At 35.8% G+C, this 24,965-nt stretch overlaps 1 protein-coding gene across 7 annotated transcripts in view; it reads left to right on the top strand.

Moving 5' to 3' along the window:
- The window catches only part of RALGAPA1 (Ral GTPase activating protein catalytic subunit alpha 1), a 226,824-nt gene that overhangs the window by 158,454 nt on the left and 43,405 nt on the right, over window positions 1–24,965 (top strand). For all 7 annotated transcript variants that reach the window (XM_046650085.1, XM_046650124.1, XM_046650133.1 and 4 more), the window contains 2 exons: window positions 11,620–11,743; window positions 21,907–22,062. In XM_046650085.1, coding sequence (XP_046506041.1) covers window positions 11,620–11,743; window positions 21,907–22,062 — 280 coding nt within the window. The remainder of the gene's footprint in view (window positions 1–11,619; window positions 11,744–21,906; window positions 22,063–24,965) is intronic.

The raw sequence follows: 24,965 nt of genomic DNA on the forward strand, positions 1-24,965 counted from the left end.
CATAAAATATATTTATAACATCCTATTTTAAGCTCATAACAACTTAACTTTGATAGCATGCAGAAACTTTATGGTTTTACTTTTTTCTCTTGCACGTTTTAGGTTATTGATGTTACAGTTTACATTTTTTTATATTATGTATCTAGTAACAAATTATAGTTATGGTTTTTTTTTAAATGTTTACTTTTTAGCTTTTAAATTAGAGTTTTAAGTGAATTGTGCACCACTGTTAGAGTGGGCTTTGTTTTTCCTTAATGCAAATAATCTACTTAATCTTTTCGAAGAAACAGTTTCTCATTTATTTTATGCTGTTATGTTGTGTTTTCTAACTCATTAATTTTTTTTTATTATTTCTTTCTTGTTTATCATCTTTATATTATTCTTTGTCTTCTAGAATTGAATGTTACCTGTCTTAGTCTTATTGTTTATTATTTTACAATGAAATAGTCTTAGACTATAAAATTTTTCCAAGTAAAGCTCCTGTCTATCCTCTTAGTCTCAGCTTAAACATCACTTTTTCTGAAAAGGCTTTCCCTAAACTACCTCTAACCCTTTACCTTCCACCCCAATCTATGTTTCAGTCTCCTTTTATATGCTCTCTCAGACTCCTCTAACACTTTCCTCTCATAGCATTTGTCACACTTTATTATTATTATTTCTTAGATATTCTTCTTACTTCTTTCCAAGATGATTATAACAATTCTCTGAGTACTCTGTAAGTTCTCATATTGTAACTCTTCCCCATAATAATTTATCTTTGGTACTAAATGGTCAAGTCCTTGAGGGCAGGGCTCATATCTCTTTTGCTGTCTTGCTCACCATGTGTTCTCAGACCTCTGCTACTCTACTGAAACTACCCTTCTGAAGGATAGTCTAAAGTTTTCTCAATTTTCACCAGCCTCTTTAATTTACCTAATTAGTTAAATTTAATTAATTTAATAAGCATATTTTAATTACAGCAGTTTTAGGTTTACAAAATAATTAATTGCAAAGTACAGAGAGTTCTCACATATCCCCTTTCCCCCTACACATAGTTTCTTTTATTATTTATATCTTGTATCAGTGTAGTACATTTGTTAAAATTGATGAAGTAATATTGATGTATTATTAACTGATGTCCATAGTTTTCATCAGAGTTTACTCTGTGTGTTCTGTGTTGTATGACTTTCGACAAATGTGTAATGACATGTATCTACCATTACAACATCGTACAGAATATTTCACTGCCCTAAAAATCCCCTATTATATCCCCTAAAAATTTAATACTTTCTCTATTCTCTCTTTAAAATGTTCTTCTCCTCTTGCTTCTGTAACACTAAAATTACTTTGTTCAACTCCTAATTCTGTAATTATTCCAAGTTTGTCCTCACTGGCTTATCTGCCTCCTAGCCCCCAACATAGCTATCCCTCTCATTGGGATATCTCTCATATCTTCTCAACTCTATTCTTTTCTGTCCATGTACTCCTATCTCTTAATTCTCATGACTCCTCTCTCTCAAAGTCATGACTTTGTAGCTGCCTATTACACATTTTTATCTGCCTCCTTACTACCATTTCTAGGTCACCATTTCTTTCTCAAATCAGATTCTCCTCCTGCTTTTCCCAATGTTTAGAATTACCATTTCACAGTTACCCAGACTTGACCATTTCCTTTCCCTTGCCCTTAGATTTTCATAATCGTTATGTCAGTTCTTTCTTTTTACTGTCTCTCACCTCTGTCTCTTCTTTGCTCTTCCTGCTGCCTACCCCTTGATTCATGTTCTTAGTACTTCTTGCTAAGAGAGTTATATCAACTCCCTAAGTACAGGCATACTTTGGAGATATTGCATATTCAGTTCTAGACCACTGCAATAAAGCAAATAGTGCACTAAATCTAGTCACACAAATTTTTTGGTTTCCCGGTGCACATAAATGTTTACACTATACTATAGTCTATTAAGTGACAATAGCATCATATCTAAAAAAATAATGTACCTGTCTTAATTTAAAAATACTTTATTGCTCAAAGATGCTAACTATCATCTGAGCCTTTAGTGAGTCATAATCTATTTGCTGGCAGAAGATCTTGCCTCCATGTTGATGGCTGCTGACTGATCAGAGTGGTGGATGCTGAAGGTTGGGGTGGCTGTGGCAGTTTCTTAAGACAAGACAACAAAGTTTGCCTCATCAATTGACTCTTCCTTTCACAAATGACTGATTTCTATATAGCATTCAGTGCTATTTGGTAGCACTTTACCCTTAGTAGAACTTCTTTCATAATTAAATTCAATCCTCTCAAACACTGCCACTGCTTTATTAACTAATTATTAACTAAATATTGACTAAATTATAACTAAATTAACTAAATAATAACTAATATTAACTAAATATTAACTAAAGGATTCTAAGTCCTTTGTTGTCATTTCAACAATCTTCGTAGCATTTTCACAAGGAGTAGATTCCATCTTAAGAAACCACTTTTTATGCTCATTCATAAGAAGCAACTCCTTATCCATTAAAGTTTTATCGTGAGATGGCAGCAGTTCAGTCACATCTTCAGGCTCCACCTCTGATTCTGGTTCTCTTGTTGTTTCCATCACATCTGCAGTTACATTCTCCACTGAAGTTTTGAACCCCTCGAAGTCATCCTTGAGGGTGGGAATCAACTCTTTTCCAGACTCCTGTTAATGTTGACATTTTGACTTCTTCCCATGAATCACGAATATTCTTAATGGTATCTAGAATGGTGAATGCTTTCCAGAAATTTTTCAGTTTTTTTGCCCAGATCCATCAGAGGAATCACTCATTATCTATAGCAACAGTAGTCTTATGAAATGTATAAGACTTGAAAGTCTAAATTACTCCTTAATCCGTGGGCTGCAGAATGAATATTGTGTCAGCAGGCATGAAAACAACATTAATCTCATTGTATATCTCTATCAGAGCTCTTGGGTGACCAGGTGCAATGTCAATGAGCAGTAATATTTTGAAAGGAATCTTTTTTCCTGAGCAGTAGGTCTCAATAGTGGGCTTAAAATAGTCATAAACCATATTGTAAACAGATGTGCTGTCATCCAGGCTTTGTTGTTCTGTTTATAGCACATAGGCAGAGAAGATTTAGCATAATTTGTAAGGGCCCTAGGATTTTTGGAATTTCAACTGAGCATTGGTTTCCCCAGTGCTGCATTAGCCCCTAACAAGAAGCTTTCAAGCCAGGTATTGACTTCTCCTCTTTAGCTCTGAAAGTCCTAGATGGCATCTTCTTCCAGTAGAAGGCTGTTTCGTCTACATGGAAAATCTGTTGTTTAGTGTAGCTGCCTACATGAATTATCTTAGCTAGATCTTCTGGATAACTTGCTGCAGCTTCTACATCAGTGCTTGCTGCTTCATCTTGTACTTTTATGTTATGGAGGTGACTTCTTTCCTTAAACTCTATGAATCAACTTCTATTAGCTTTGGACTTCTCTTCTTCAGCTTCTTCATATCTCTCAGCCTTAATAGAATTGAAGAGAGTTAGGGCCTTGCTCTGGATTAGGCTTAATGGAATGTTGTGGCTGTTTGATCTTCTATCCAAACCACTATGATTTTCTCATATCAGCCATAAGGGTGTCTCGCTTTCTTATTATTCATGTGTTCACTGGAGTAGCACTTTTAATAGCCTTCAAAAACTTTTCCTTTGCATTCACAACTTGGCTAACTATTTGGCCCAAGAGGCCTAGCTTTCTGGCTGTCTTTCCTTTTGACGGTCCTTCCTCACTAAGCTGAATCATTTCTAGCTTTTAATTTAAAGTGAGAGACATGTGATTCTTCCTTCCACTTGAACACTTCAAGGCCAATGTAGGGTTATTAATTGGCCTAATTTCAACATTGTTGTATCTTGGGGAATAGGGAGGCCTAAGGAGAGGGAGAGAGATGGGAATGGCTGCTCGGTGGAGCAGTCAAAACACACACATTTATCGATTAGGTTCACCATCTTACATGGGTTCAGTTCTTGGCACCCCAAAACAATTACAATAGTAACGTCAAAGATCAGTGATCATAGACCACCGTAACAGATATAATAATAATGAAAAAGTTTGAAATATTGAGAGAATCACCAAAATATGACACAGAGACATGAAGTGAGCAAATGCTACTAGAAAAATGGCGCCAACAAACTTGCTTAATACAGGGTTGCCACAAACCTTCAATTTGTAAAAAACTCATTATCTGCAAAGTGCAGTAAAGCAAGGTGCAGGAAAACGAGGTATGCCTGTAGTCTGTAGGCTCTCATCTCCTTACGCTTCTCCATCTAGACAGTCCTCACCACCAGAATAATTTTTCTAAAGGAAAATTTTTATTGTATTCCTTAGTGACTTCCCAGTGCCTAATCAGACTTTTTAGTCTAGAACTCAGGCCATATCCGTGAGTCTTGGCTGTTCATGGTTCCTTTACATTACCTTATCCTTTCCTCTTGTTGGGCCTGCCAAACTACTTCCATTCTCATTTATACCTTGAGACTTGCTTGAGACAGCATACATTTTTTTCTTTTATGCTCTACACCAAATAAATGCATGACATTTATTTGTTTGCTTTTTTAAAAGAATTAAATAAAGGAAACAGCATAGTTTCCTTTCTTTTTCCAATACTATGGATTCAAATAAAAATTCATTCTAACTACATGACAGTAAGGCAAAGTTTGAGCTTCTTAAGCCAAGAAACCTGGAAACAAACCTGATTACTTGTCTGGAGGACTCTGAAGGAAAAAAAATGAACAGGTACTTTGTTTATAGTCTTGTCTCCGTAGACCATTTATAGATCCTTTATTTTCTTTGGCTAGATTAACTAATTCCTATTCCTCATGGTTGAACGGCCAGAGGTTTTATTTTCAAATCTCAAAACAATTTGTTTTCTTATTTCTATTGCAGTGTATATACAGGGATTCAGAAGTGCTTACATTGTAGCTTATAACTAGGTACTTATAACTTAGATTTTACTTTGAATTTTCCAACAGTAAACTCATAATATTTTGCCAGTACTGCACATATTCTTATGGAATATTTGTGGTTGCAAGTTCACTAATTTCTTTTTTTTCTGATACTTTTGCCTCATTATTCACTATCAAAAGATTAAAATTTGGGGCCAGCTCGGTGGTGTAGCAGTTAAGTTCACGCGCTCCACTTCAGTAGCCTGGGGTTCACCAGTTCAGATCCCAGTTGTGGACCTATGCATCACTTGTCAAGCCATGCTGTGGCAGGCATCCCACATATAAAGTAGAGGATGATAGGCATGGATGTTAGCTCAGGGCCAGTCTTCCAAAAAAAGATTAAAATTTGACATAAAAGAGCAACTGAACTCTGCTTTCACAAATTCTAGGAAGGGCACAGATAATATAAAGGTGATTTCTTTTTTACTTTTGCATTTTAAAGATTTGTGTTCTATTTTTTCCTATATGACACATATATTTCTCTCCACTTTTAGATTTATATAGTATTAGGTGAACATTTCCATCCCTCTCTTCCCAATTTCATAAATTGTGATTTATGAGTTCTAATTGATAGCCTTTTATCTAGAAAGGTGAGAACACTGAGAAGTTCCTTTTCTGCCAGGATCAGAATTTACACATAGTAGATCATGCTTCCAAGTTAAATTCTTAACAGCTTTATTGAGCTGTAGTTCATATACTGTACAGTTCACTCATTTAAAGTGTACATGTGTTTAGTATATTCACAGGGTTATGCAACTATCATGACAATCTAATTTTAGAATATTGTAGTCCCTTCAAAAAGAAACCCCATTACCAGTCAACTCCGCATTACCCCCAAACACCATCCCCTACTCCCCGGCTCTAGACAAAACTAATCTACAGGCATATCTCAGAGATATCATGCATTCGGTTCCAGACCACTGCAATGAAGTGAATGTTGCAAAAAAGGAAGTTGTATAAATTTTTTGGTTTCCCAGTGCTTATGAAAGTTATGTTTACATTATACTGTAGTCTGTGAAGTGTGCAATAGCATTATGTCTAAAGAAAATGTGCATACCTTAATTTAAAAATACTTTATTGCTAAAAAAAATGCTGACTATATTCTGAGCTTTCAGCAAGTCGTAATGTTTTTTGCTGGTAGAGGGTCTTGTAAAAACTGCAATATCTGTGAAACGCAGTAATACAAGGTATGCCTGTACTTTCCGTTTCTATAGATTTGCCTATTCTGGACGTTTCATATAAAAAGAATCAAACAGTATGTGGTTTTTGTGACAGGCTTCTTGGCACAGTGTTTCTAAAATTCATCTCTATTGCAGCATGTGTCAGTACTTCATTTCTTTTTATTGCTGGATAATATTCCCTTGTATGAATATCTTACATTTTGTTTATCCATTCCTCAGTTGATGGACATTTGGGTTGGTTTCACTTTTTCACTATTATGAATAATGCTGCTATGAACATTCATGTATAGTTTTTTACATGGATGTTGTATAGTTTCATAAACTTTTTTATAAGACTTTTATAGTTTTAGACCTTATATTTAGATCTCTGATCCATTTTGATTTAATTTTTGTATATGGTGTAAGATAACAACCCAACTTCATTCTTCTGCATGTAGATATCCAGTTGCCCCAGCACCATTTGTTGAAAAGACTATTCTTTTCCCCATTGAATTGTCTTGATACCATTGTCAAAAAGCAATTGATGGTAGATATAAGAGCTGATTTCTAGACTCAAGATTCTGTTTCATATAGATCTGTATGTCTATTTTTATGGCAGTACTGCAGTACATTGATTGCTATGGCTTTGTAACAAGTTTTAAAATTGGAAATTATGAGTCCTCCAACTTTATTCTTCTTTTTCAAGATTGTTTTGGCTATCCTGGACCTTTTGCATTTTCCTGCAAATTTTAGGATCAGTTTGCTAATTTCTGTAAAAGAGACAGCTGGGATTTTTATAGGGTTTGCATTGACTTTGTAGATCAATTTGGCAGGTATTATTATCTTAACAATGTTAAGTATTTCAGTCCATGAATGTGTGATTTATTTTTAAGATCTTTAATTGCTTTGGACAATGTTTTATAGTTTTCAGAGTATAAGTTTTGTACCTTTGTTATATATGTATATACCTAAGTATTTTATCATTTTTGATGCTATTATAAAAGGAAACGTTTTCTTAATTTTCATTGATAGTGTATAGAAATCCAATTGATTTTTTTTTCCTGAGGAAGATTCACCCTGAGCTAACAACCATTGCCAATCTTCCTCTTTTTTTTTTTTTCTTGAGGAAGATTAGCCCTGAGCTAACACCTGTACCAGTCTTCCTCTATTTTGGATGTGGGTGACCACCACAGCAGGGCTGACAAATGTTGTAGGTCTGCGCCTGGGATCTGAACTGGCAAACCTGGGCCACCAAAGCAGAGCATGCTGAACTTAACCACTATGCCATGGGGCCAGCCCCAAAATACAATTGATTTTTGTTTGTTGATACTGTATCCTGAACCCTTGCTGAACTCATTTATTAGCTCTGATAGCTTTTTAGTAGATTCCTTAGGATTTTCTATATACAAAATCATCTTATCTGCAAGTAGTAGTTTTACTTCTTCCTTTAAAATCACATTACTAGTTCAGTCTCTTTGCTTGTTATTGATCTATTCAGTTATTCTTTTTCCTCTTGAGTTGGTTTTAGTAATTTGTGTCTTTCTAGAAATTTTTCCATTTAATTGAATTTATCTAACTCGTTGGCATACAATTGTTCATAGTATTCCCTTATAATCCTTTTTATTTCTGTAAGGTATATAGTGAGTCTTCTTTTTTCATTCCTGATTTTAGTAATTTGAGTCTTCTCTTTTTTTCCTTGCTCAGTCTAGCTATAGGTTGTTAATTTTGTTTATCATCTCAAAGAACCAATTTTAGGGTTCACTGATTTGTCTCTGTTGTTTTTCTATTCTCTCCATTTCATTTATTTCCACTCTAGTGTTTATCATTTCCTTCTTTCTGCTTGCTTTGAGGTCAGTTGCTCTTCTTTTTATAGTTTTTTAAGGTGGAAGCTTTGGTTATTGATGTGAGATTTTTTCCTCTTTTTTAATATAGGCATTTACATCCATAATTTCCCATTGAGCACTGCTTTACCTGCATGCCATCAGTTTTGGTATGTTATATTTTCATTTTCCTTCATCTCTTAAGTATTTTCTAATTTCCCTTGAGATTTATTCTTTGACCCATCAGTTATTTAGTAGCACATTGTTTCATTTGCGCATAAATGTACATTTCCCATATTTTCTACTTTTTTTTATTTCTAATTCTGTTGTGGTTAGAAAATATACTTTGCGTGATTCCAGTTCTTTCAAATTTATTGAGGGTTGTTTTATGACCTATCTTATGGTTTCTCCTGAACAATGTTCCACGTGTGCTTGAGAAGAATGTGTTTTCTGCTACTGTTGGGTAGAGTTCGATAGATGTCTGTTAGGTCTAGTTGGTTTATACTGTTATTCAAGTCTGCTGTTATCTTTGTTGATGATCTCTCAGTTGTTCTGTCCGTTATTGAAAGTGTGGTATTGAAGTCACCAGCTATGAGTTTAGAAATGTCTGTTTCTGCCTTCACTTCTGTCTGGTTTTGCTTCATGTATTTTGAAGTTCTGTTGTTGGTCACATACATGTTTTTAATTTTTATATCTTGTTAGGTTGACTTTTTAACATTATGAAATGTCTCTTTATTTCCACTAACATTTTTTATTTTGAAGTCTGATAGTATATAGTCACTCCAGCTTTCTTGCTGACTGTTTGCATGGTATTTCTTCCCATTTCATTTATTTTCAACTTTGTGTCTTTGAATCAAAAGTGTATTTGGTGATTGTTGTTGTTTGCTTGGTCATTTGTTTATTTTCTAGTGACTTAGCTGAATTAAGCCTGAAAAGTCTTACTTTCCCACAGTGTGCAGCTTCTCATCTCCCTGCTGAAATGTTTTTTAATGTTTTTTATCTTTTAGCCTGGCTACCAAGGGGTCTCCCCTGGGTTGACATAGTCTATGTATTTATTGATGAAAGCTTGTGCTTTAGCCCACTTCACCATTAGATTTTTATTGTTTACTGTGGATATGTGTGTGACTTGGAGGCTGCTGTCGCATTCAGAGTGTTGATGTTTTTTTCCTCTTGTTCACCCAGAGATTAGTAGCTTGGAGTTTGCTTTCTGATTGTTCCAAAGAGCATACAGCCTTAGGCATGCCCAGTCTTCCAGACTACCAGGATGACTGAATATTGTTAAGTCTTAGCTTCCTAGGATTTGACCCTGAGTTCAAGTAGAGTATTGTTCAACACCAGTGAAGCTTTACCTTGTGTTGATAGGTCTGCGTGGGTTGGGGAGTGCTTTCATGTCTGTCCTATGTCTTGACTCTGATTGCTCCTGTGTGGATGCAGAGTAGTGCATGTGCACAGGCTTCTTGATCCCTAGGATTCACCGTGCACCCAGGAGGACTCTTCTTGGCTATCTCTTCCTGGTTATCTCTATTAAAACTTCTGGCTGCTATGCTGTTTTGCTTATGTCATGGAACTGCTAGCTTCTCTTAATTGCTTTCCACCAAGATCTTCTTTGTTTTTGACAACACTCTTAGGCATGGAGTTCTCCAAGCTTTGTCCCAAAATAACATCCTTCCCCTCTAGCAGAGCTACTGCTGAGTTCTTCATCATTATGACCTGCCTTTCACCCGGGGCAGAACCTCTCTGCCATTATACTTGAGATGGGATCAGGAACCAACTTTTCCTGGAGCAACACCCTAAATCTGCAAGTAGGCATTTGGGGAAAGATTGGCAGTTTCTCATCTTCTTAGCTTGCTCCTCCTCTCAAACCTCCACCCTACTATTAAGCCAGGTGGGGAAGATTGAGACACACTCAGCCTTCTGCACCTAGAGCTTCTCCTGTAAGAGAGGGAGCTGCATGAGGTAAGGGAGACCTGGTTCTCTCAGCCACAGCTGCCTGGAATAGAGCTTCTGCAACATGGGACTGGTGTGGATGAGATACACAGCCAGCAGCCTGTCTCTCCCAGGGTGAAACCACATTCCCAGATTGGGAACTGGATGGGAAGAGGGAACCCCCGTCTGGGCCTGAGTAGAATGCGCAGGCCAAAGCTTCTGTAACGTGGAGGTGAAGAGATGGGGTATGGGAGCAAGTCATGTCTCAAATGTCAAACACTCTTTCTTACCAGACTTGGTAGGTTTTTTTGAATGAGTGTTTGTCCATTTGCTGTATGCCCTTAGGACAATATCCAGAGACTTTAGATGTCGTTGGGTTTTTTAATTCATTTTCACAGTTAAATTGCTATTTTGCTTGGGAGAGAGTCTCCCAAGATACTTCTTCTGAATTCTGGAAGTCCCTTCTCCCACCAAAGTATATTTTACTGCTTACACTAAATTATCCTAATGACACATCAAATACACCAAAAGTTTGCATAAGTGTTCACCACCTAAGGTGAAATATTGCCATTAGTGAAAACAACTAAAACATCTTTTTTTTTTTTTAAAGATTGGCACCTGAGCTAAGATCCGTTGCCAATCTTCTTTCTTCTTCCCAGTCTTCTTTCTCCTTTCTTCTTCTTCTCCCTCCCCCCCCCCCCGCCCCCCACCAAAGCCCCACAGTACATAGTTGTATATTCTAGTTGAGGCCCTTCTGGCTCTGCTATGTGGGATGCCGCCTCAGCGTGGCTTGATGAGCAGTGCTAGGTCTGCACCCAGGATCCGAACTGGTGAAACCCTGGGCCGCCAAAGTGGAGCACGTGAACTTAACCACTCAGCCACAGGGCCAGCCCCACGGGTAAAACATCTTTATTCCTGATTTTAAGTTGCTCATATTGAAACCCACAACCATGACTTCACAACTTCCTCAAGTTGTGCCAGAGATTATTGTTGTCTGACTAATCTTTTAAAGTAACTTCCGTTATTTACTTGTTGTTGTTGTTTTTGGATGTAGTTTGTTTGTTTTTTAATTCAAACATAGTATGGTAGTGAAAACATTGCTACATAGAATAGGGTGAAAACATTACTTCTAGTCATAAAATTTGTTAGCCCATGCTTTATTAAATCAACCTAGACCAAATATAGTGTGCCCTAGTTAGCTTGGAAAGCCAGATTTCATATAAGAAATTTGCCTTTATGAACATTTTTAATTTTAGGGAGACTTAAAAATAAAGTGTCTAAGAACTCATCAGTTACTCCATTCAGTTTTATAATTTTGTGTACACATTTCTTATTGTGTAAGTACTTTCAAGAAATGGATAATTTCTCATTCATCTCTATATTCCTACTTAGTTTTATTTCTAAAACACAATCCCTTTAACTCTGAGATTCAGCCATATTGCACGCCAGGCAGCTCTTCACATGCTTCATGCATTCACACCTGCCTGTCTCTCTGATACTTTCTCTTCTTCATTTGTCACATTTTCCTTACCTTTACTCAATTCAATATTACCTTCTCCTTTTAAGTTTCTCCAGGCAGAAGTAATCATGCCTTTCTTGTGTTGTAATGGCAATTTTGTAACTTTCATAATTTTTTATTTATAATTACATTAGATTTAGTTCATTTTCATCTTTTTATTGCCACGTACTTTGTACATAGAACTTATTATTGGATGAATGAATGTATAAATTAATGACCAAATGGATGGTGTAATCTCTTGTTTTACAGCCGAGAGACACACAAGATTGCAGTATTTTATGTTGCTGAAGGACAAGAAGACAAACATTCCATTCTCACCAATACAGGAGGAAGTCAAGCGTATGAGGATTTTGTAGCTGGTCTTGGTTGGGAGGTATTGTTTTTAAATTATACCAAATACCATTTTATTTCGGTTTGGAAGCAGTGATTTCTGGTTTTTTCCCCCAAGTTTATTTTAGAAGCATTATTTTAGGAGACTCAACAACTTAACAATGGGTTTCTTATTGTTTTTGCCTTACATCTCGTCTACAAAGACACAGCAGTTGGGACTTTGAAAGGAGAATTGTTGACTATTTTCTGAGACAATAAGTTGTCAAAAAATACTAAATTCATAGGTTTAGAAGCGCTGGATTTTCCTCACAGCTGTAATCACTAGACTAGTGGTCTTCAGACTAAGATATGAATATCCCTAGGGCTACACCAAGGCTTTCTAGGAGGCACGTCAGCATGGTTAGTTTTAAGGAGATTAGTTTCTAGATCCTCAACTTTACTAAAATTAATGCCAAAGAACCCTTCTGCAGTCTCGTGCCTCTCCTTTTCTATTCTTCAACTTTGTATCAGAAAGTTTGAAAGATGCTGCACTTTGTGTCATCCTGGCAACCAACTCATGTCAAGGTTCCTGTACCATATCTGTCTATCTTAGAATTATAACTCAGAAGTAAGATACTTGTCATAGAGATTTGTATTAATATGTTTATTTAAATTGAAAAATGAAGTTTCAGACATGTTCTAATAGAAAGTGACTTTGATGTAGTTGATTGATTTGTCATTAAATTAATAGCAGACATTTTATATATATTCTGTCAGCCAAATCTGTAGCTTTAAGGTTTTGATGAAATGTACTTAAAGTATATATATATATAAGACTTATGGTACACTGGAAATTATATCTTTTACAACAGTTTAAACTTATGATTAAAATTTTCATTATACTTGTCAATTTAATACATAGTTTCACAAAATTCTTGTAGAGAGTACACAAGCAAAGTTGTTAAAGACCACTGCACAAGACCGTAATCTCCTAGAGGGTGGTCACTTTCATCTCACTGACTTTTCCTTTTAAATCTCAATGCCTTGCACAGTGTCAAACACGTAAGCCTTTATCATTCAGTTTGTTTTTATGGCTGATCTAACCTGCTGTCTCACCTTCAGTGAGTTACTGGAGCTCTCTGGAGCTGTCTGCATATTTGTGGAAGTTAGTATACTATTATACCAAACAGATATCATGTGAAGTTCAGTTGAGACTATGTGTGTGAAAGTGCTTTGGAAAATATAAGAAACGTTATAAGTAGATTTTCTGTTAAAAAAACAAACCAAACAGAAAGTATTAGTAAAAGCCAAGGACATTTTGAAATGAACAAATTAGGAGTACTCACACTTCCAAATTTCAAAACTTAGTACAAGTCAATGCTAATCAAACAGTGCGGTACTTGCACCAAGGATAGACATATTAATGAATGGAATGGAATTGAGATTCCTGAAATACACCCACAAATCTGAAGTCAACTGATTTTTGACAGGATGCCAAGACCATCCAATGGAGAAAGAATAGTCTTTTCAACAAATGGTGCTAGAACAACTGGATAAGCACATGCAAAAGAATGAAGTTGGACTCTTACCTCACACTATATACACACTATATAATAAAAATTAACTCAAAATGGATCAAAGACCTAAATGTAAGAGCTAAAACTGTAAAACTCTTAGAAGACAGTATAGAGGTAAATCTTCATGACCTTGGATTTGGCAAAAGATTCTTCTTTCTTTTCTCCCAGCTTTATTGAGGTATGATTGACAAATAAAAGGGATTCTTAGATATGACACTAAAAACATGAGCAACAAAGGAAAAGGTAAATAAATTGAACTTCATCAAAATTTCAACTTTTGTAGTTCAAAGGATACCATCAACAAGGTGAAAAGACAACCCATAGAATTGGAGAAAATAATTGCAAATCATATGTGTGATAAAGGACTTGATCTAAGATATACAAAGAACTCATATGAATCAGTAATTAGAAAACAGCCCAATTAAAAAATGGCCAAAGGACCTGAATAAACATTTCTCCAAAGATGATATTACAAATGACCAATAAGCACATGGAAAGATACGCAACATCATTTTCTATCAGGGGAATGGAAATAAAAACCACAATGAGATTCTGTATATAGAAAACCCTAAAGAATCCTCCAAAGAACTGTTAGAAATAATTAATGAATACAGTAAAGTTGCCGGGTACAAAATCAGTATGCAAAAATCAGTCCCATTTCTATACATGAACAATGAACTAGCCCAAAAAAGAAATCAGGAATACAGTCCCATTTACAATCACAACAAACAGAATAAAATACACAGGAATAAATTTAACCAAGGAGGTGAAAGACCCGTCCAGTGAAAACTATAAGACATTATTGAAAGAAATCAGAGAAGATATAAAGAAATGGAAAGATATTCCATGCTTATGGATTGAAAGAATTAACATAGTTAAAATGTCCATATTACCTAAGGCAATCTACAGATTCAATGCAATCTCAATCAGAATCCCAACAACATTTTTCACAGAAATAGAACAAAGAATTCTAAAATTTATATGAAACAACAAAAGACCCCGAATAGCCAAAGCAATCCTAAGAAAAAAGAACAAACCTGGAGGTTTCACACTCCCTATTTCAATATATACCACAAAGCTATAGTAATCAAAACAGCATGTTACTGGCAGAAAAATAGACAACACAGATCCATGGAACAGAATTGAGAGCCCAGAGATAAACCCACACACCTATGGACAGCTAATTTTCAACAAAGGAGCCAAGAACATACAATGGAGAAAAGAAAGTCTCTTTAATAAATGGTGTTGGGAAAACTGGACAGCCACATGCAAAAGAATGAAACTGGACCACTGTATTACCCCATACACAAAAATTAACTCAAAGTAGATTAAAGATGTGAATTTAAGACCTGAAACCATAAAACTCCTAGAAGAAAACATGGGCAGTATGCTCCTTGACATTGATCTTAGCATTATATTTTTGAATATCATTGTCTCCTCACACAAGGGAAACAAAAGACAAAATAAATAAATGGGACTACATCAAACTAAAAAGTTTCTGCACAGCAAAGAAAACCATCAACAAAACAAAAAGACCATCCACCAACTGGGAGAAGATATTTGCAAATCATGTTCAATAATGGATTAATCTCCAAAATATATAAAGAACTCATACATTTCAAAAAACAAAAAAATGAACAACCCAATTAAAAAATAGGTAAAGGATATGAACAGACATTTTCCAAGGAAAATATACAGATGGCCAACAGGCACGTGAAGAGATGTTCAGCATCACCAATTATTAAGGAATACAAGTCGAAACTACAATGAGATATCACCTCATAGTCATCAGAATGGCTATTATTTAATAGACAAGAAATAAATGTTGGGGAAGATGTAGAGAAACAGGAGCTCTCACTCTGCTGGTGGGAATGTAAATTGGTGCAGCCACTATAGAAACACTATGGAGATTTCTCAAAAAATTGAAAATAAGAATACTGTATAATTCAGCTATTCCACTTCTGGGTATTTATTCAAAGAACACAAAAACACTGATTCAAAAAGATATATGCACCCTTCAGATGTTCGTTGGAGCATTATTCACAATAGCCATGACTTGGAAGCAACTGCAGTGCCCATGAACAGATGATTGGATGAAGAACATGTGGGGGGTGTGTGTGTATACATACACACACACACACACACACACACACACACAGTGGAATACTACTCAGCCAAAAAAAAAGATGAAATTGTGCCATTTGTGACAACATGGATGGACCTTGAAGGAATTATGCTAAGTGAAATAAGTCAGACAGAGAAAGACAATTAGACTATGACTTCACTCATATGTGGAAGATAAACAAACAAACACATAGATACAGAGAACAGATTGGCAGGTACCAGAGGGGAGGGGGCAGGGAAAGGGAAAAAGGGGTAAATGGGCACATGTGTATGGTGATAAATGGCAACTAGACTTTTGGTGGTGAACATGATGCAGTCTATACAAAAGTCAAAATATGATGTACACCTGAAGTTTATATAATGTTACAAACCAGTGTGACCTCAAGAAAAGTAAAAAACCACAATGAGATACCACTTCATACCCATTAGGATGGCTGGAATCAAAGAGTGAGATAATAACAACTGTAGGCTAGGATTCGAAACAACCAAACCCTCATATCCTGCTAGTTAGGGAATGTGAAATGGTGTAACCACTGTCAGAAGCAGTCACACTGCTCATTAAACAATGAAACATTGAATTACCACGTGACCAGAAATTCCACTCTTAGGCATATAGCCAAGAAAACTGAAAGTGTATGTCCACACAAAAACTTGTACATGAATGTTTATAGCAGCCTTACTCATAATGTCCAAAAGATGGAAACAGCCCAAATGTCCATCAGTGAATGAATGGATAAACAAAATGTGGGTTATTTATATAATGGAATATTATTTGGCCATTAAGAGGAATGAAGTACTGACATGTGCTACAATGTGGATGTACCTTGAAAACATGCTAAATGAAAGAAACCAGTCACAAAGACCACGTAGTTTGGTCCATTTATATGAAATATCCGCAGTAGGAACATATATATATATGTATCTACAGAAAGTAGATTAATGGTTGCTTAGGGCTGGTTAGGAAGGTGAGAGAAGATGGGGGTGACAGCTAAAGGGTACAGGGTTTCTTTCCGAAGTGATGAAAGTGTTCTGAAACTGACTGTGGTAGTGATGCACTTATCTGTAAATATAGTAAAATTCATTAAGTTGTACAGTAGGAACTTTCACTTCTGAGAAGATCAAGTAGACATACTCTCCCTATTCTTCACACTAAGTACAACAAAAACCCTGGACATTATGTATAGAACAAACATAAGAAGACGCTAAAAGGTGGAGAAAAGAAGACAGACCAACTAGGGAATTTGGGACCAAGGAATGACATGGTGGTAAATTCTCAGGGTTTTCTTTTTGCCTTATATATCCCAGATTTGGAGCTGAAGAAGCTAGCAACCTAGAAACGTCAAGTGCAGACTGAAAATAACCAATGAAAGCCCACTCTTTCTAGCCAAAGGACCCAGAAAGGCACAATCTAGAAAGATAGAAAACATTTAGACAGTAACTGCTCTACTCCAGCCAAACACCACAGAAAATACTGTGACCCCAAGCCCCCCCCACCCCCCCGATGACAAAGGTTGATTAGGGAGCCTCAGAGTACCACCGGAGTAGTACCATATAGTCTTAGAGAAGGCCGGGTAGAAAACTAAAACTTTTCTCTCTGCCAGCTGATAGCTAGTCCCCCATCCACACCCCACACACAGTGCCGGTGGAGACTACAGGAGTAACCTGGAATTCCCTCCCCTCAGCAGTAATTAGGTTCCCCTTCCCCCCTCCACTGGGGTAGGTCAGAAGAGGCCTAGCGGAGAATTAGACCTGTCACCATCACCCAGCAATATTGAGATCACCCCCACCACTGTGTCAGTGGACCACATAGGAAGCCAGAACTCCTACCTCAATCCAGCAGTAATGAGGATCTCCCCTCCCTGGGTGTCAGTGGAAGTTAAGTGGGGAACCTGGCCATGAGACAGCACTGCCCACTTCGCTGACAGAGCTGTGTCACAAAACAGCCAGCTAAAACAGAAAGTTTAAATAAGATTCATAGTCTCATAACGTTATATGACAATATCCAGGCTTCAATCAAAAATCATACCAAGAACCAGGATGGTCTCAAACTGAATGAATAGAAGATAATAGACACTAACATCAACAAGCTATTAGAAGCACAGTTAAAATAAATGAAAAATAGAAAGTCTCAACAAAGAAATGACAGATATGAGGAAGAATTTAATGGAAATTTTAGAACTGAAAATATAATAAATGAAAAGCTCAGTAGATGGGCCCAGCAACAGAGTCAGGTAGAGATGGGGATACAGAAGAATGAATCAGTCAACTAGAAGATAGAACAATAAAAATTAACCTGAACAGCAGAGAGAGAATAGACTTAAAGATAATGAAGAGAGCATCAGGGACCTGTAGGACTATGACAGAAGATCCTGTTATCTGAGTCCCAGAAGGAGAGGAAAAAGAGGTTGGGCCTGGAAATTACTTGAAAAAATAATGTTGAAGACTTCCCAAATTTGGCAAGAGAAGTAAAGCTGAAAAAACTACAGATTGAAGAAGCTGAGTTAAACCCAAACGGGATAAATCTAAGGAAATTCATACTAAAATGCACCATAATTAAACTTGTAAAAACTAAAGACAAAAAGTCTCAAAAGCATCCAGAGAAAAATTGTACCCTATCTATAAGGGGAAAAAAATTAGAATGATAAATTTCCCATCAGAACTACTGTTGGCGAGAGGAAGTGACATAATATTTTTCAAGTGCTGAGAGAAAAAAACTGTCAACCCAGAGTCTGCTGGCTAACGAAGGAATGAAGCAAAACATTCTCAGGTGAAGGAAAACTTAGAGAACTTGTTGTCAGCAGACCTACCCTAAAAGAACCACTAAAAGAAGTTCTATTAACAGGAAGGAAAAGATAGAAGGAACCTTGGAACATCAGGAAGAGAGAGCATGGCAAGAAAAAAATAATGGCTGAATACACTAGGCTTCACTTCTCCTCTTGAGTTTTCTTAATTATGTTTGATAGTTGATGCAGAAATTACTTCACTATCTGACGTGTTTCTAAATGAAAATATTCATGGCAATTATAAACGGGAGGGTAAAGGGGCATAAAGTGAGGTAGAGTTTCTATATTTCACTCAAACTGGTAAAATGACAGCATCACTAGACTGTGATAAGTTATATACATACAGTGTAATACCAGGGGCAACCACTGAAAACCGTTTACCAAATGATACACTCAAAAAATGATAGATGAATAAAAATGGAATTTGAGAAAATGTTCATGTAACCCATAGAAGGAAGGAAAAATAAAACAGGGAAGCAAAAAACAGAGAAAATAAACAGAAAACAAAAAATAAAATGGCAGACTTAAACTCTAACATATCAATCATTACATGAAATATAAATGGTCTAAATATACCAATTAAAAATTGACAGAGTGGATTAAAAAACATAACCCACCTATATGTTGTAAAAGAAACTTCAAAGATAACAATTTAGGCTGGTAGAAAGTAATAGGATGAGAAAAGTTAGATTGTGCAAATATTAATCAAAGGAAAGCCAGAGTGGCTACAATAATATTAGATAAGGTAGACTTCGGAGCAAAGAAAATTACCAGAGACAGGGGTACATGATGTAACAATAAAAGAGTCACTCTGCTGAGAAGACATAGCAGTCCTAAATGTGTGTGCAGCAAACCACAGAACAGAAATAATGTGAAGCAAGGCTGACAGAACTGAAAGAAGAAATAGACAAATGCACAATCATAGATGGAGACTTCACCCGTCTCTCAACAACTGAGAGAAGAACTGACAAAAAGTCAGCAAGTATATAGAAGACCTCAACAACACCGTCAACCAACAGCATCTGATTGACATTTATAAAACACTCCACCCAACAACATCAGAATATTCTTTTCACGTGCCCATGGAACAAATCCCAAGGTAGACTGTATATTGGGCCGTGAAACAACCATCAGGAAATTTAAAAGCATGTACAGTATGTTCTCCAACTACAAACTTGAAATCATTAACACAACAATAACAGGAAAATCTCCAAACACTTGGAAAGGTTACATACTGTGTAATTCCGTTTGTATAACATATTCAAAATGACATTTTTGGTAGTGAAGAACAGATTAGTTATTGCCAGGGGTTAAGGAGGGGATGGAGTAGGAAGGAAGTGGGTGTGGTTCGTGTAACAGGGCAACATGGGGGATCCTTGTGGTAATGAAAATATCTGTCTCTTACCCATGTCAGTGTCGGTATCCTGGTTGTAATATATTTTGCAATATTTTTGTTTTTAATGTTTATAATATGTTTTGCATTGGGAGAATCTGGGTAAGGAGTACATAGAATCTCTTTTTATTATTTCTTAAAATTTCGTGTGAATCTACAATTATCTTTAAATAAAAAGTTTAATTAAAAAAAATAGAGATCGGGGCAGCCCCGTGGCCGAGTGGTTCAAGTTCCACGCTTTCTCCTTTGGCAGCCCGGGTTCATGGGTTTGGATCCTGGGCATGGACCTACTCCACTCATCCGCCTCTCTGTGGAGGCATCCCACATAGAAAATAGTGGAAGATTGGCACAGATGTTAGCTCAGGGTGAGTTTTCCTCACCAAAAAACAAAACAAACAAAGGGAGATCAGTAAGTGTTACAGAAGTGTTTATAGCAAAGGAACACTAAACTGAGACTTTCTCCTTTACACAGAGAATTGACTTGAAAATAAATAACTTTCTCACTAAAACAAAACAACAAAAAATCTACACCAAGATAGCATTTTTCACCTTTCAGATTAGCAAAGTTCATAAAGTTTGATACTCTATTTGAGAGGGTATGAGGGAAACAGGCACTCCATACACTGTTGGTGCCGTCCACGGGGAGCAGTTTGGTGGTGGGTTTCAAAATTAGAAGTGCGGGGGCTGGCCCCGTGGCCGAGTGGTTAAGTTCGCGCGCTCTGCTGCAGGTGGCCCAGTGTTTCGTTGGTTCGAATCCTGGGCGTGGACATGGCACTGCTCATCAAACCATGCTGAGGCAGCGTCCCACATACCACGGCTAGAAGGACCCACAACGAAGAATATACAACTATGTACTAGGGGGCTTTGGGGAGAAAAAGGGAAAAAATAAAATCTTTAAAAAAAAAAAATTAGAAGTGCGTATGGCCTTTGTCTTACAGTTCCTCTTTTGACTATTTTGTCCTACAGATCTGCTTTCACAAATGCAGCATGACATGTGTTCAGTGTTATTCACTGCAGCACTGACTGTAATAGCAAAAGATTGGAAACAGCCGAAATATCCTTTAAGTAGGGGACTAGTTAAATTATTGTATATCAGGAAAATGGACTTCTGTGAATCCATGAAAACAAAAACAATGAAGAAGCTCTTTACTTACCAATAGGAGTATTTTTAAAGGTATTTTCAGTGCAAAAAAGCAAGATGGAGAACATTGTATATGCATTTTGTGTGTGTGTATACACACATATATAAAAATTTAATTGTATGTACAGAGAACATTTTTGGATTGATACTTAAGAAATTCCTTTCTGGGAGGGGAACTGAGTAGCTGGAGACGAGAGATATGGAAGGAAGAATTTTGGTATATCTTTTGAATTTTTACTTATGTTAATGTATTACTGAGTCAGAAAAATAAATTTAAAAATATTATAAGTGATTGAGGCAATCTTGTGGTAATGGCATAAAAACTAATTTGTTACTCATATGTTTAGCCAGTGGTAACTGATATTGACAGCTGAGATATGTTCAGCTTACCTGGTGCAGAGCTTTGTTTCTATAATTTTCTACTTTATCAGATATTCAGATTTTATTATTTAAAAGCATATGCATAAGTAGTTTCTCCGAGTGGAGAGGTACAAACAATATTTAAATTTTGTTTCTTTTTTTCTTTCCAGTATTTCTTTAATTTTCTATGATGAACACAAGTTGGTGGCTTCTGTGTATTGCACAAGTCCAGGAAATATCATCCAATGCAATGACCCTGATATTAGCATATATTATATTTATAATCAGGAAAAAAATATTTAAAAATCTTTCACAGATTAGTTTGTATTTTTCAATGCATTCAAAGTGTAGTTAAGTTCTGCATTTTTATATTTTTGTTCTGGGCTGTGATAGGTGCCAATAATTAGGAAACCAGTTTTGATGAGTAAATGTATGACATACCTAATTAATCATTTTATCAAAGTAACACTACTGTTTTAACTCTTCCCCAAATCATTTCCAGTCTTGATTTTTGCCACTTGGTTTTTACTCTCTGGTGTTGTTGTCTCCCCACAGCCTTTATAATTTATCGTTAGCACCTAGTAGCCTAACAAAAGATGCATACTGCACAGCAGTTGATTTCTTTCCTAATTAACTCCTACTAATTAGAGATCCTCAAATACTTAAGAAACAATACCAGTGTGAACAGAGCAGCTCTAACTAATAATTCTGGCTCAAGTATTGGTTGATAACATGCAAGACACTTTTTCCCCATGTTTTTGCAAAGTGAGAAATTTGAATCTTTTTCAGTAGTGAATTTTTGAGTTTTGTTTAGTTGATCAGTATTATGTGACTCTTCATTGCTTCTAGGTAAATCTTACAAACCATTGCGGTTTCATGGGAGGACTACAAAAAAACAAAAGCACTGGACTGACCACGCCATATTTTGCTACCTCTACAGTAGAAGTAGTATTTCATGTATCGACAAGAATGCCTTCTGATTCTGATGACTCTCTGACCAAAAAAGTAAGTGCTGAGAAAAAAAGTTCTCAGAATTTTGAAATCCTAGTCATTAAGAAAATTAATACATATATAAGGCAGTAATCTAAATCATCAAGCACTATTTCTGAGTGCTCTTCACCCAATACTGTCTTCAGAAACAGGATTGTTGTAGAGCAAACTGTTTTCCTTAATGATACAATTGAAGGTTATAGTCTTAACAAAGGATTTGTCTTCAAGAAAACAGGGATGTGATAAATTGAAAAACTTCTGCGTATTTTCAAATTGGTGAAATTATATTTCAAGCCCCTTCACACATGGATAGATATAATGTTTATATTGGTTGAGGGAGAGGAAAAAGAAATGTAAATTATTATAAAGCACTTAAAATATCACATGCTATATTGTAAATTTTCGCTAAAACTAATATAGCAGATAAAATAAGCCTTAATTAAAGTTTGCTACCTTAGAATTTATGAGAGATATAGTGGAACAGTTTTGATGGCCCACATCTTTTAAAATCTACACCACCATTTTGCTCTAGCTGGCGCCAGCATTCAAAAACTGCTCTGGTGACCACAGAGATACCTCAGAGCACCGTGGTATGGTTTTGTTAGGGAGAAACATTTTTAAGAGTAAAATCTTGGCCAACTCTTCTTTTCTTTACCTTCTCCTTCTCCTCATCTTCCTCTTCCTCCTCCTCAGTTTATTCAAAACTGCTGGTGAATGTAACCAACTTAATATCATAGGTCATTTGACTCGATAGGCTGTTGCCTGATATCAAAGCTCTTCACGCTTCATTGACAAGCTATGATATCAGTGTTATTCTCACACTGTTTTAAAAAGGAACTTCAAAACTCGTCTCAAATATTTTATAAGATTAATTTAATACCCTGATGTCTTTTGTTTACATTTTAGAATACTGTTGCAAACTACCTATTAAGATGAATATGGTTAGTAAAACTAATATATAGATGCTAGTTAGACTGAATGAGAAGTAAAGGTGGGGGTAATTGATAAATGTAGGAAAGTAAATTCAGTAACAGGTTTGCTATAAAATTTCTTGGCATGTAGTTTTTAAAAGTACGAAATGAGCCGTGAATACTGACAAGAAGATGGTGAAGAGTTAGATTGGAGTAAAATGTCGTTAAAACTTCAATTAAGCACTTTCTTCCATCATCTCATTTTAAATCTGTATGAAAATAAGCCATACCCAAATTAGAGACAATTATGAATATAGTGCAAAAAGATAAATAATTTTAATCTTTAAGAACTTGGCAGTGACTCATGTTTATCATTTTCGTGGCTCCATGGATACAACTTTTAAATCCTAGAGCAGAGTATAAAATTAATAGTATCGTAGATTGCAAACGTAAGAACAGAACAAAGTGCATCATTTTTTATTGAAATGCTTTTTTTTAAAAGAAAATTGTCAGGATATTTTCACTTCACTGTATTAAATTTGGTAATTATATAGTACTTGAAATTTTATTCCTGCGACCTTTGTAGAAATGTCAAATAAGTAAGATTTCTTATTTCCTTCAAAACAAAATTAAGGGTTTGTCCTTAATTATTTAAGAAGAATCTGAAATGGATATTTAACAATCCATTATCGTAACAAAATTAATTTTGGAGATGATAACACTAAGAATTATTAAATGATTGAGTTCTAATTCAAACTATACCCTTAAATAGTGAAATTTTTAAGTACTAGGTTTATTAGAGAATTTTGAGAGATTAAACCTTGAACACTAATAGTTTGTTTCATCTATAAATACAGAGTTTTTTTATTGTGGTAAAATAACATAAAACTTACCATTTTAACCATTTTTAAATGTACAGTTAATTGGCATAAAGTTCATTTACAGTGTTGTACAACCATCACAAGTATCCATTTCTAGAACTTTTTCATTTAGTTCAAAATATTTTTCTGAGAATTCTTTGATCTGTATGTTATTTAGAAGTGTATTGTTTAATCTCCAAGTATTTTGAGGTTTTCCAGCAATCTTTCTGTTATTGATTTCTAGTTTAATTCCGTGTGGTCTGAAAGCAAGCATTGTATAATTTCCATTCTTTTAAATTTGTTAAGCTGTGTTTTATGGCCCAAATGTAGTCTTTCTGGTGAATGTTCCATGTGAGTGGGATAAAAATGTGTAATCTGCTATTGAAGTAGTCTGCAAATGTTGGTTACATCCAGTTGATTGATGGAGCTTTTGAGTTTAACTATATTCTTAGCAATTTTCTGGCTGCTGGATCTCTCCATTTCTAATAGAGAGGTGCTAAAGTCTCCAACCATAACAGTGGGTTCTTGTATTTTTCCTTGGAGTTCTCTCAGTTTTTGCCTTATGTATTTTGACACTCTGTTGTTAGGCACATGCTCATTAAGGATTGGTTACGTCTTCTTGAATACTGACCCCTTTATCTTTAAGTAATGCCCCTCTTTATCCCTGAAACTTTCCTTGCTCTGAAGTCTTCTCTGTCTAAAATTAATATAGCTACTCCCACTGTCTTTTGTATATCTTTCTCCATCCCTTAACTTTTAATCTGTAGCTGTCTTTATGTTTAAAGTGGGTTTCTTGTAAACAACGTGTACTTGGGTCTTGTTTTTTTGATCCATTCTGACAGTCTCAGTCTTTTAATTGATGTTTAAAGTGGTCTTTGATATCATTGAATTAATATCTACTGTATTTGTTACTGTTTTCTATTTTTTATCCTTGTTCTTTGTTCTATTTTTCACTTTTTCTGCCTTTTGTGTTTATAATTGAGCTTTTTTTTTTTAAAGACTGGCACCTGAGCTAACATCTGTTGCCAATCTTTTTCTTCTTCTTCTTCTTCCTCTTCTTCCTCCTCCTCCTCCTTTCCTCCTCTCCTCCTCCTCTCCTCCTCCTCCTCCTCTCCTCCTCCTCTCCTCTTCCTCTCCTCCTCCTCTC

Source organism: Equus quagga, chromosome 2 (assembly GCF_021613505.1).
Source record: "Equus quagga isolate Etosha38 chromosome 2, UCLA_HA_Equagga_1.0, whole genome shotgun sequence".
NCBI classification, from domain to species: Eukaryota; Metazoa; Chordata; class Mammalia; order Perissodactyla; family Equidae; genus Equus; species Equus quagga.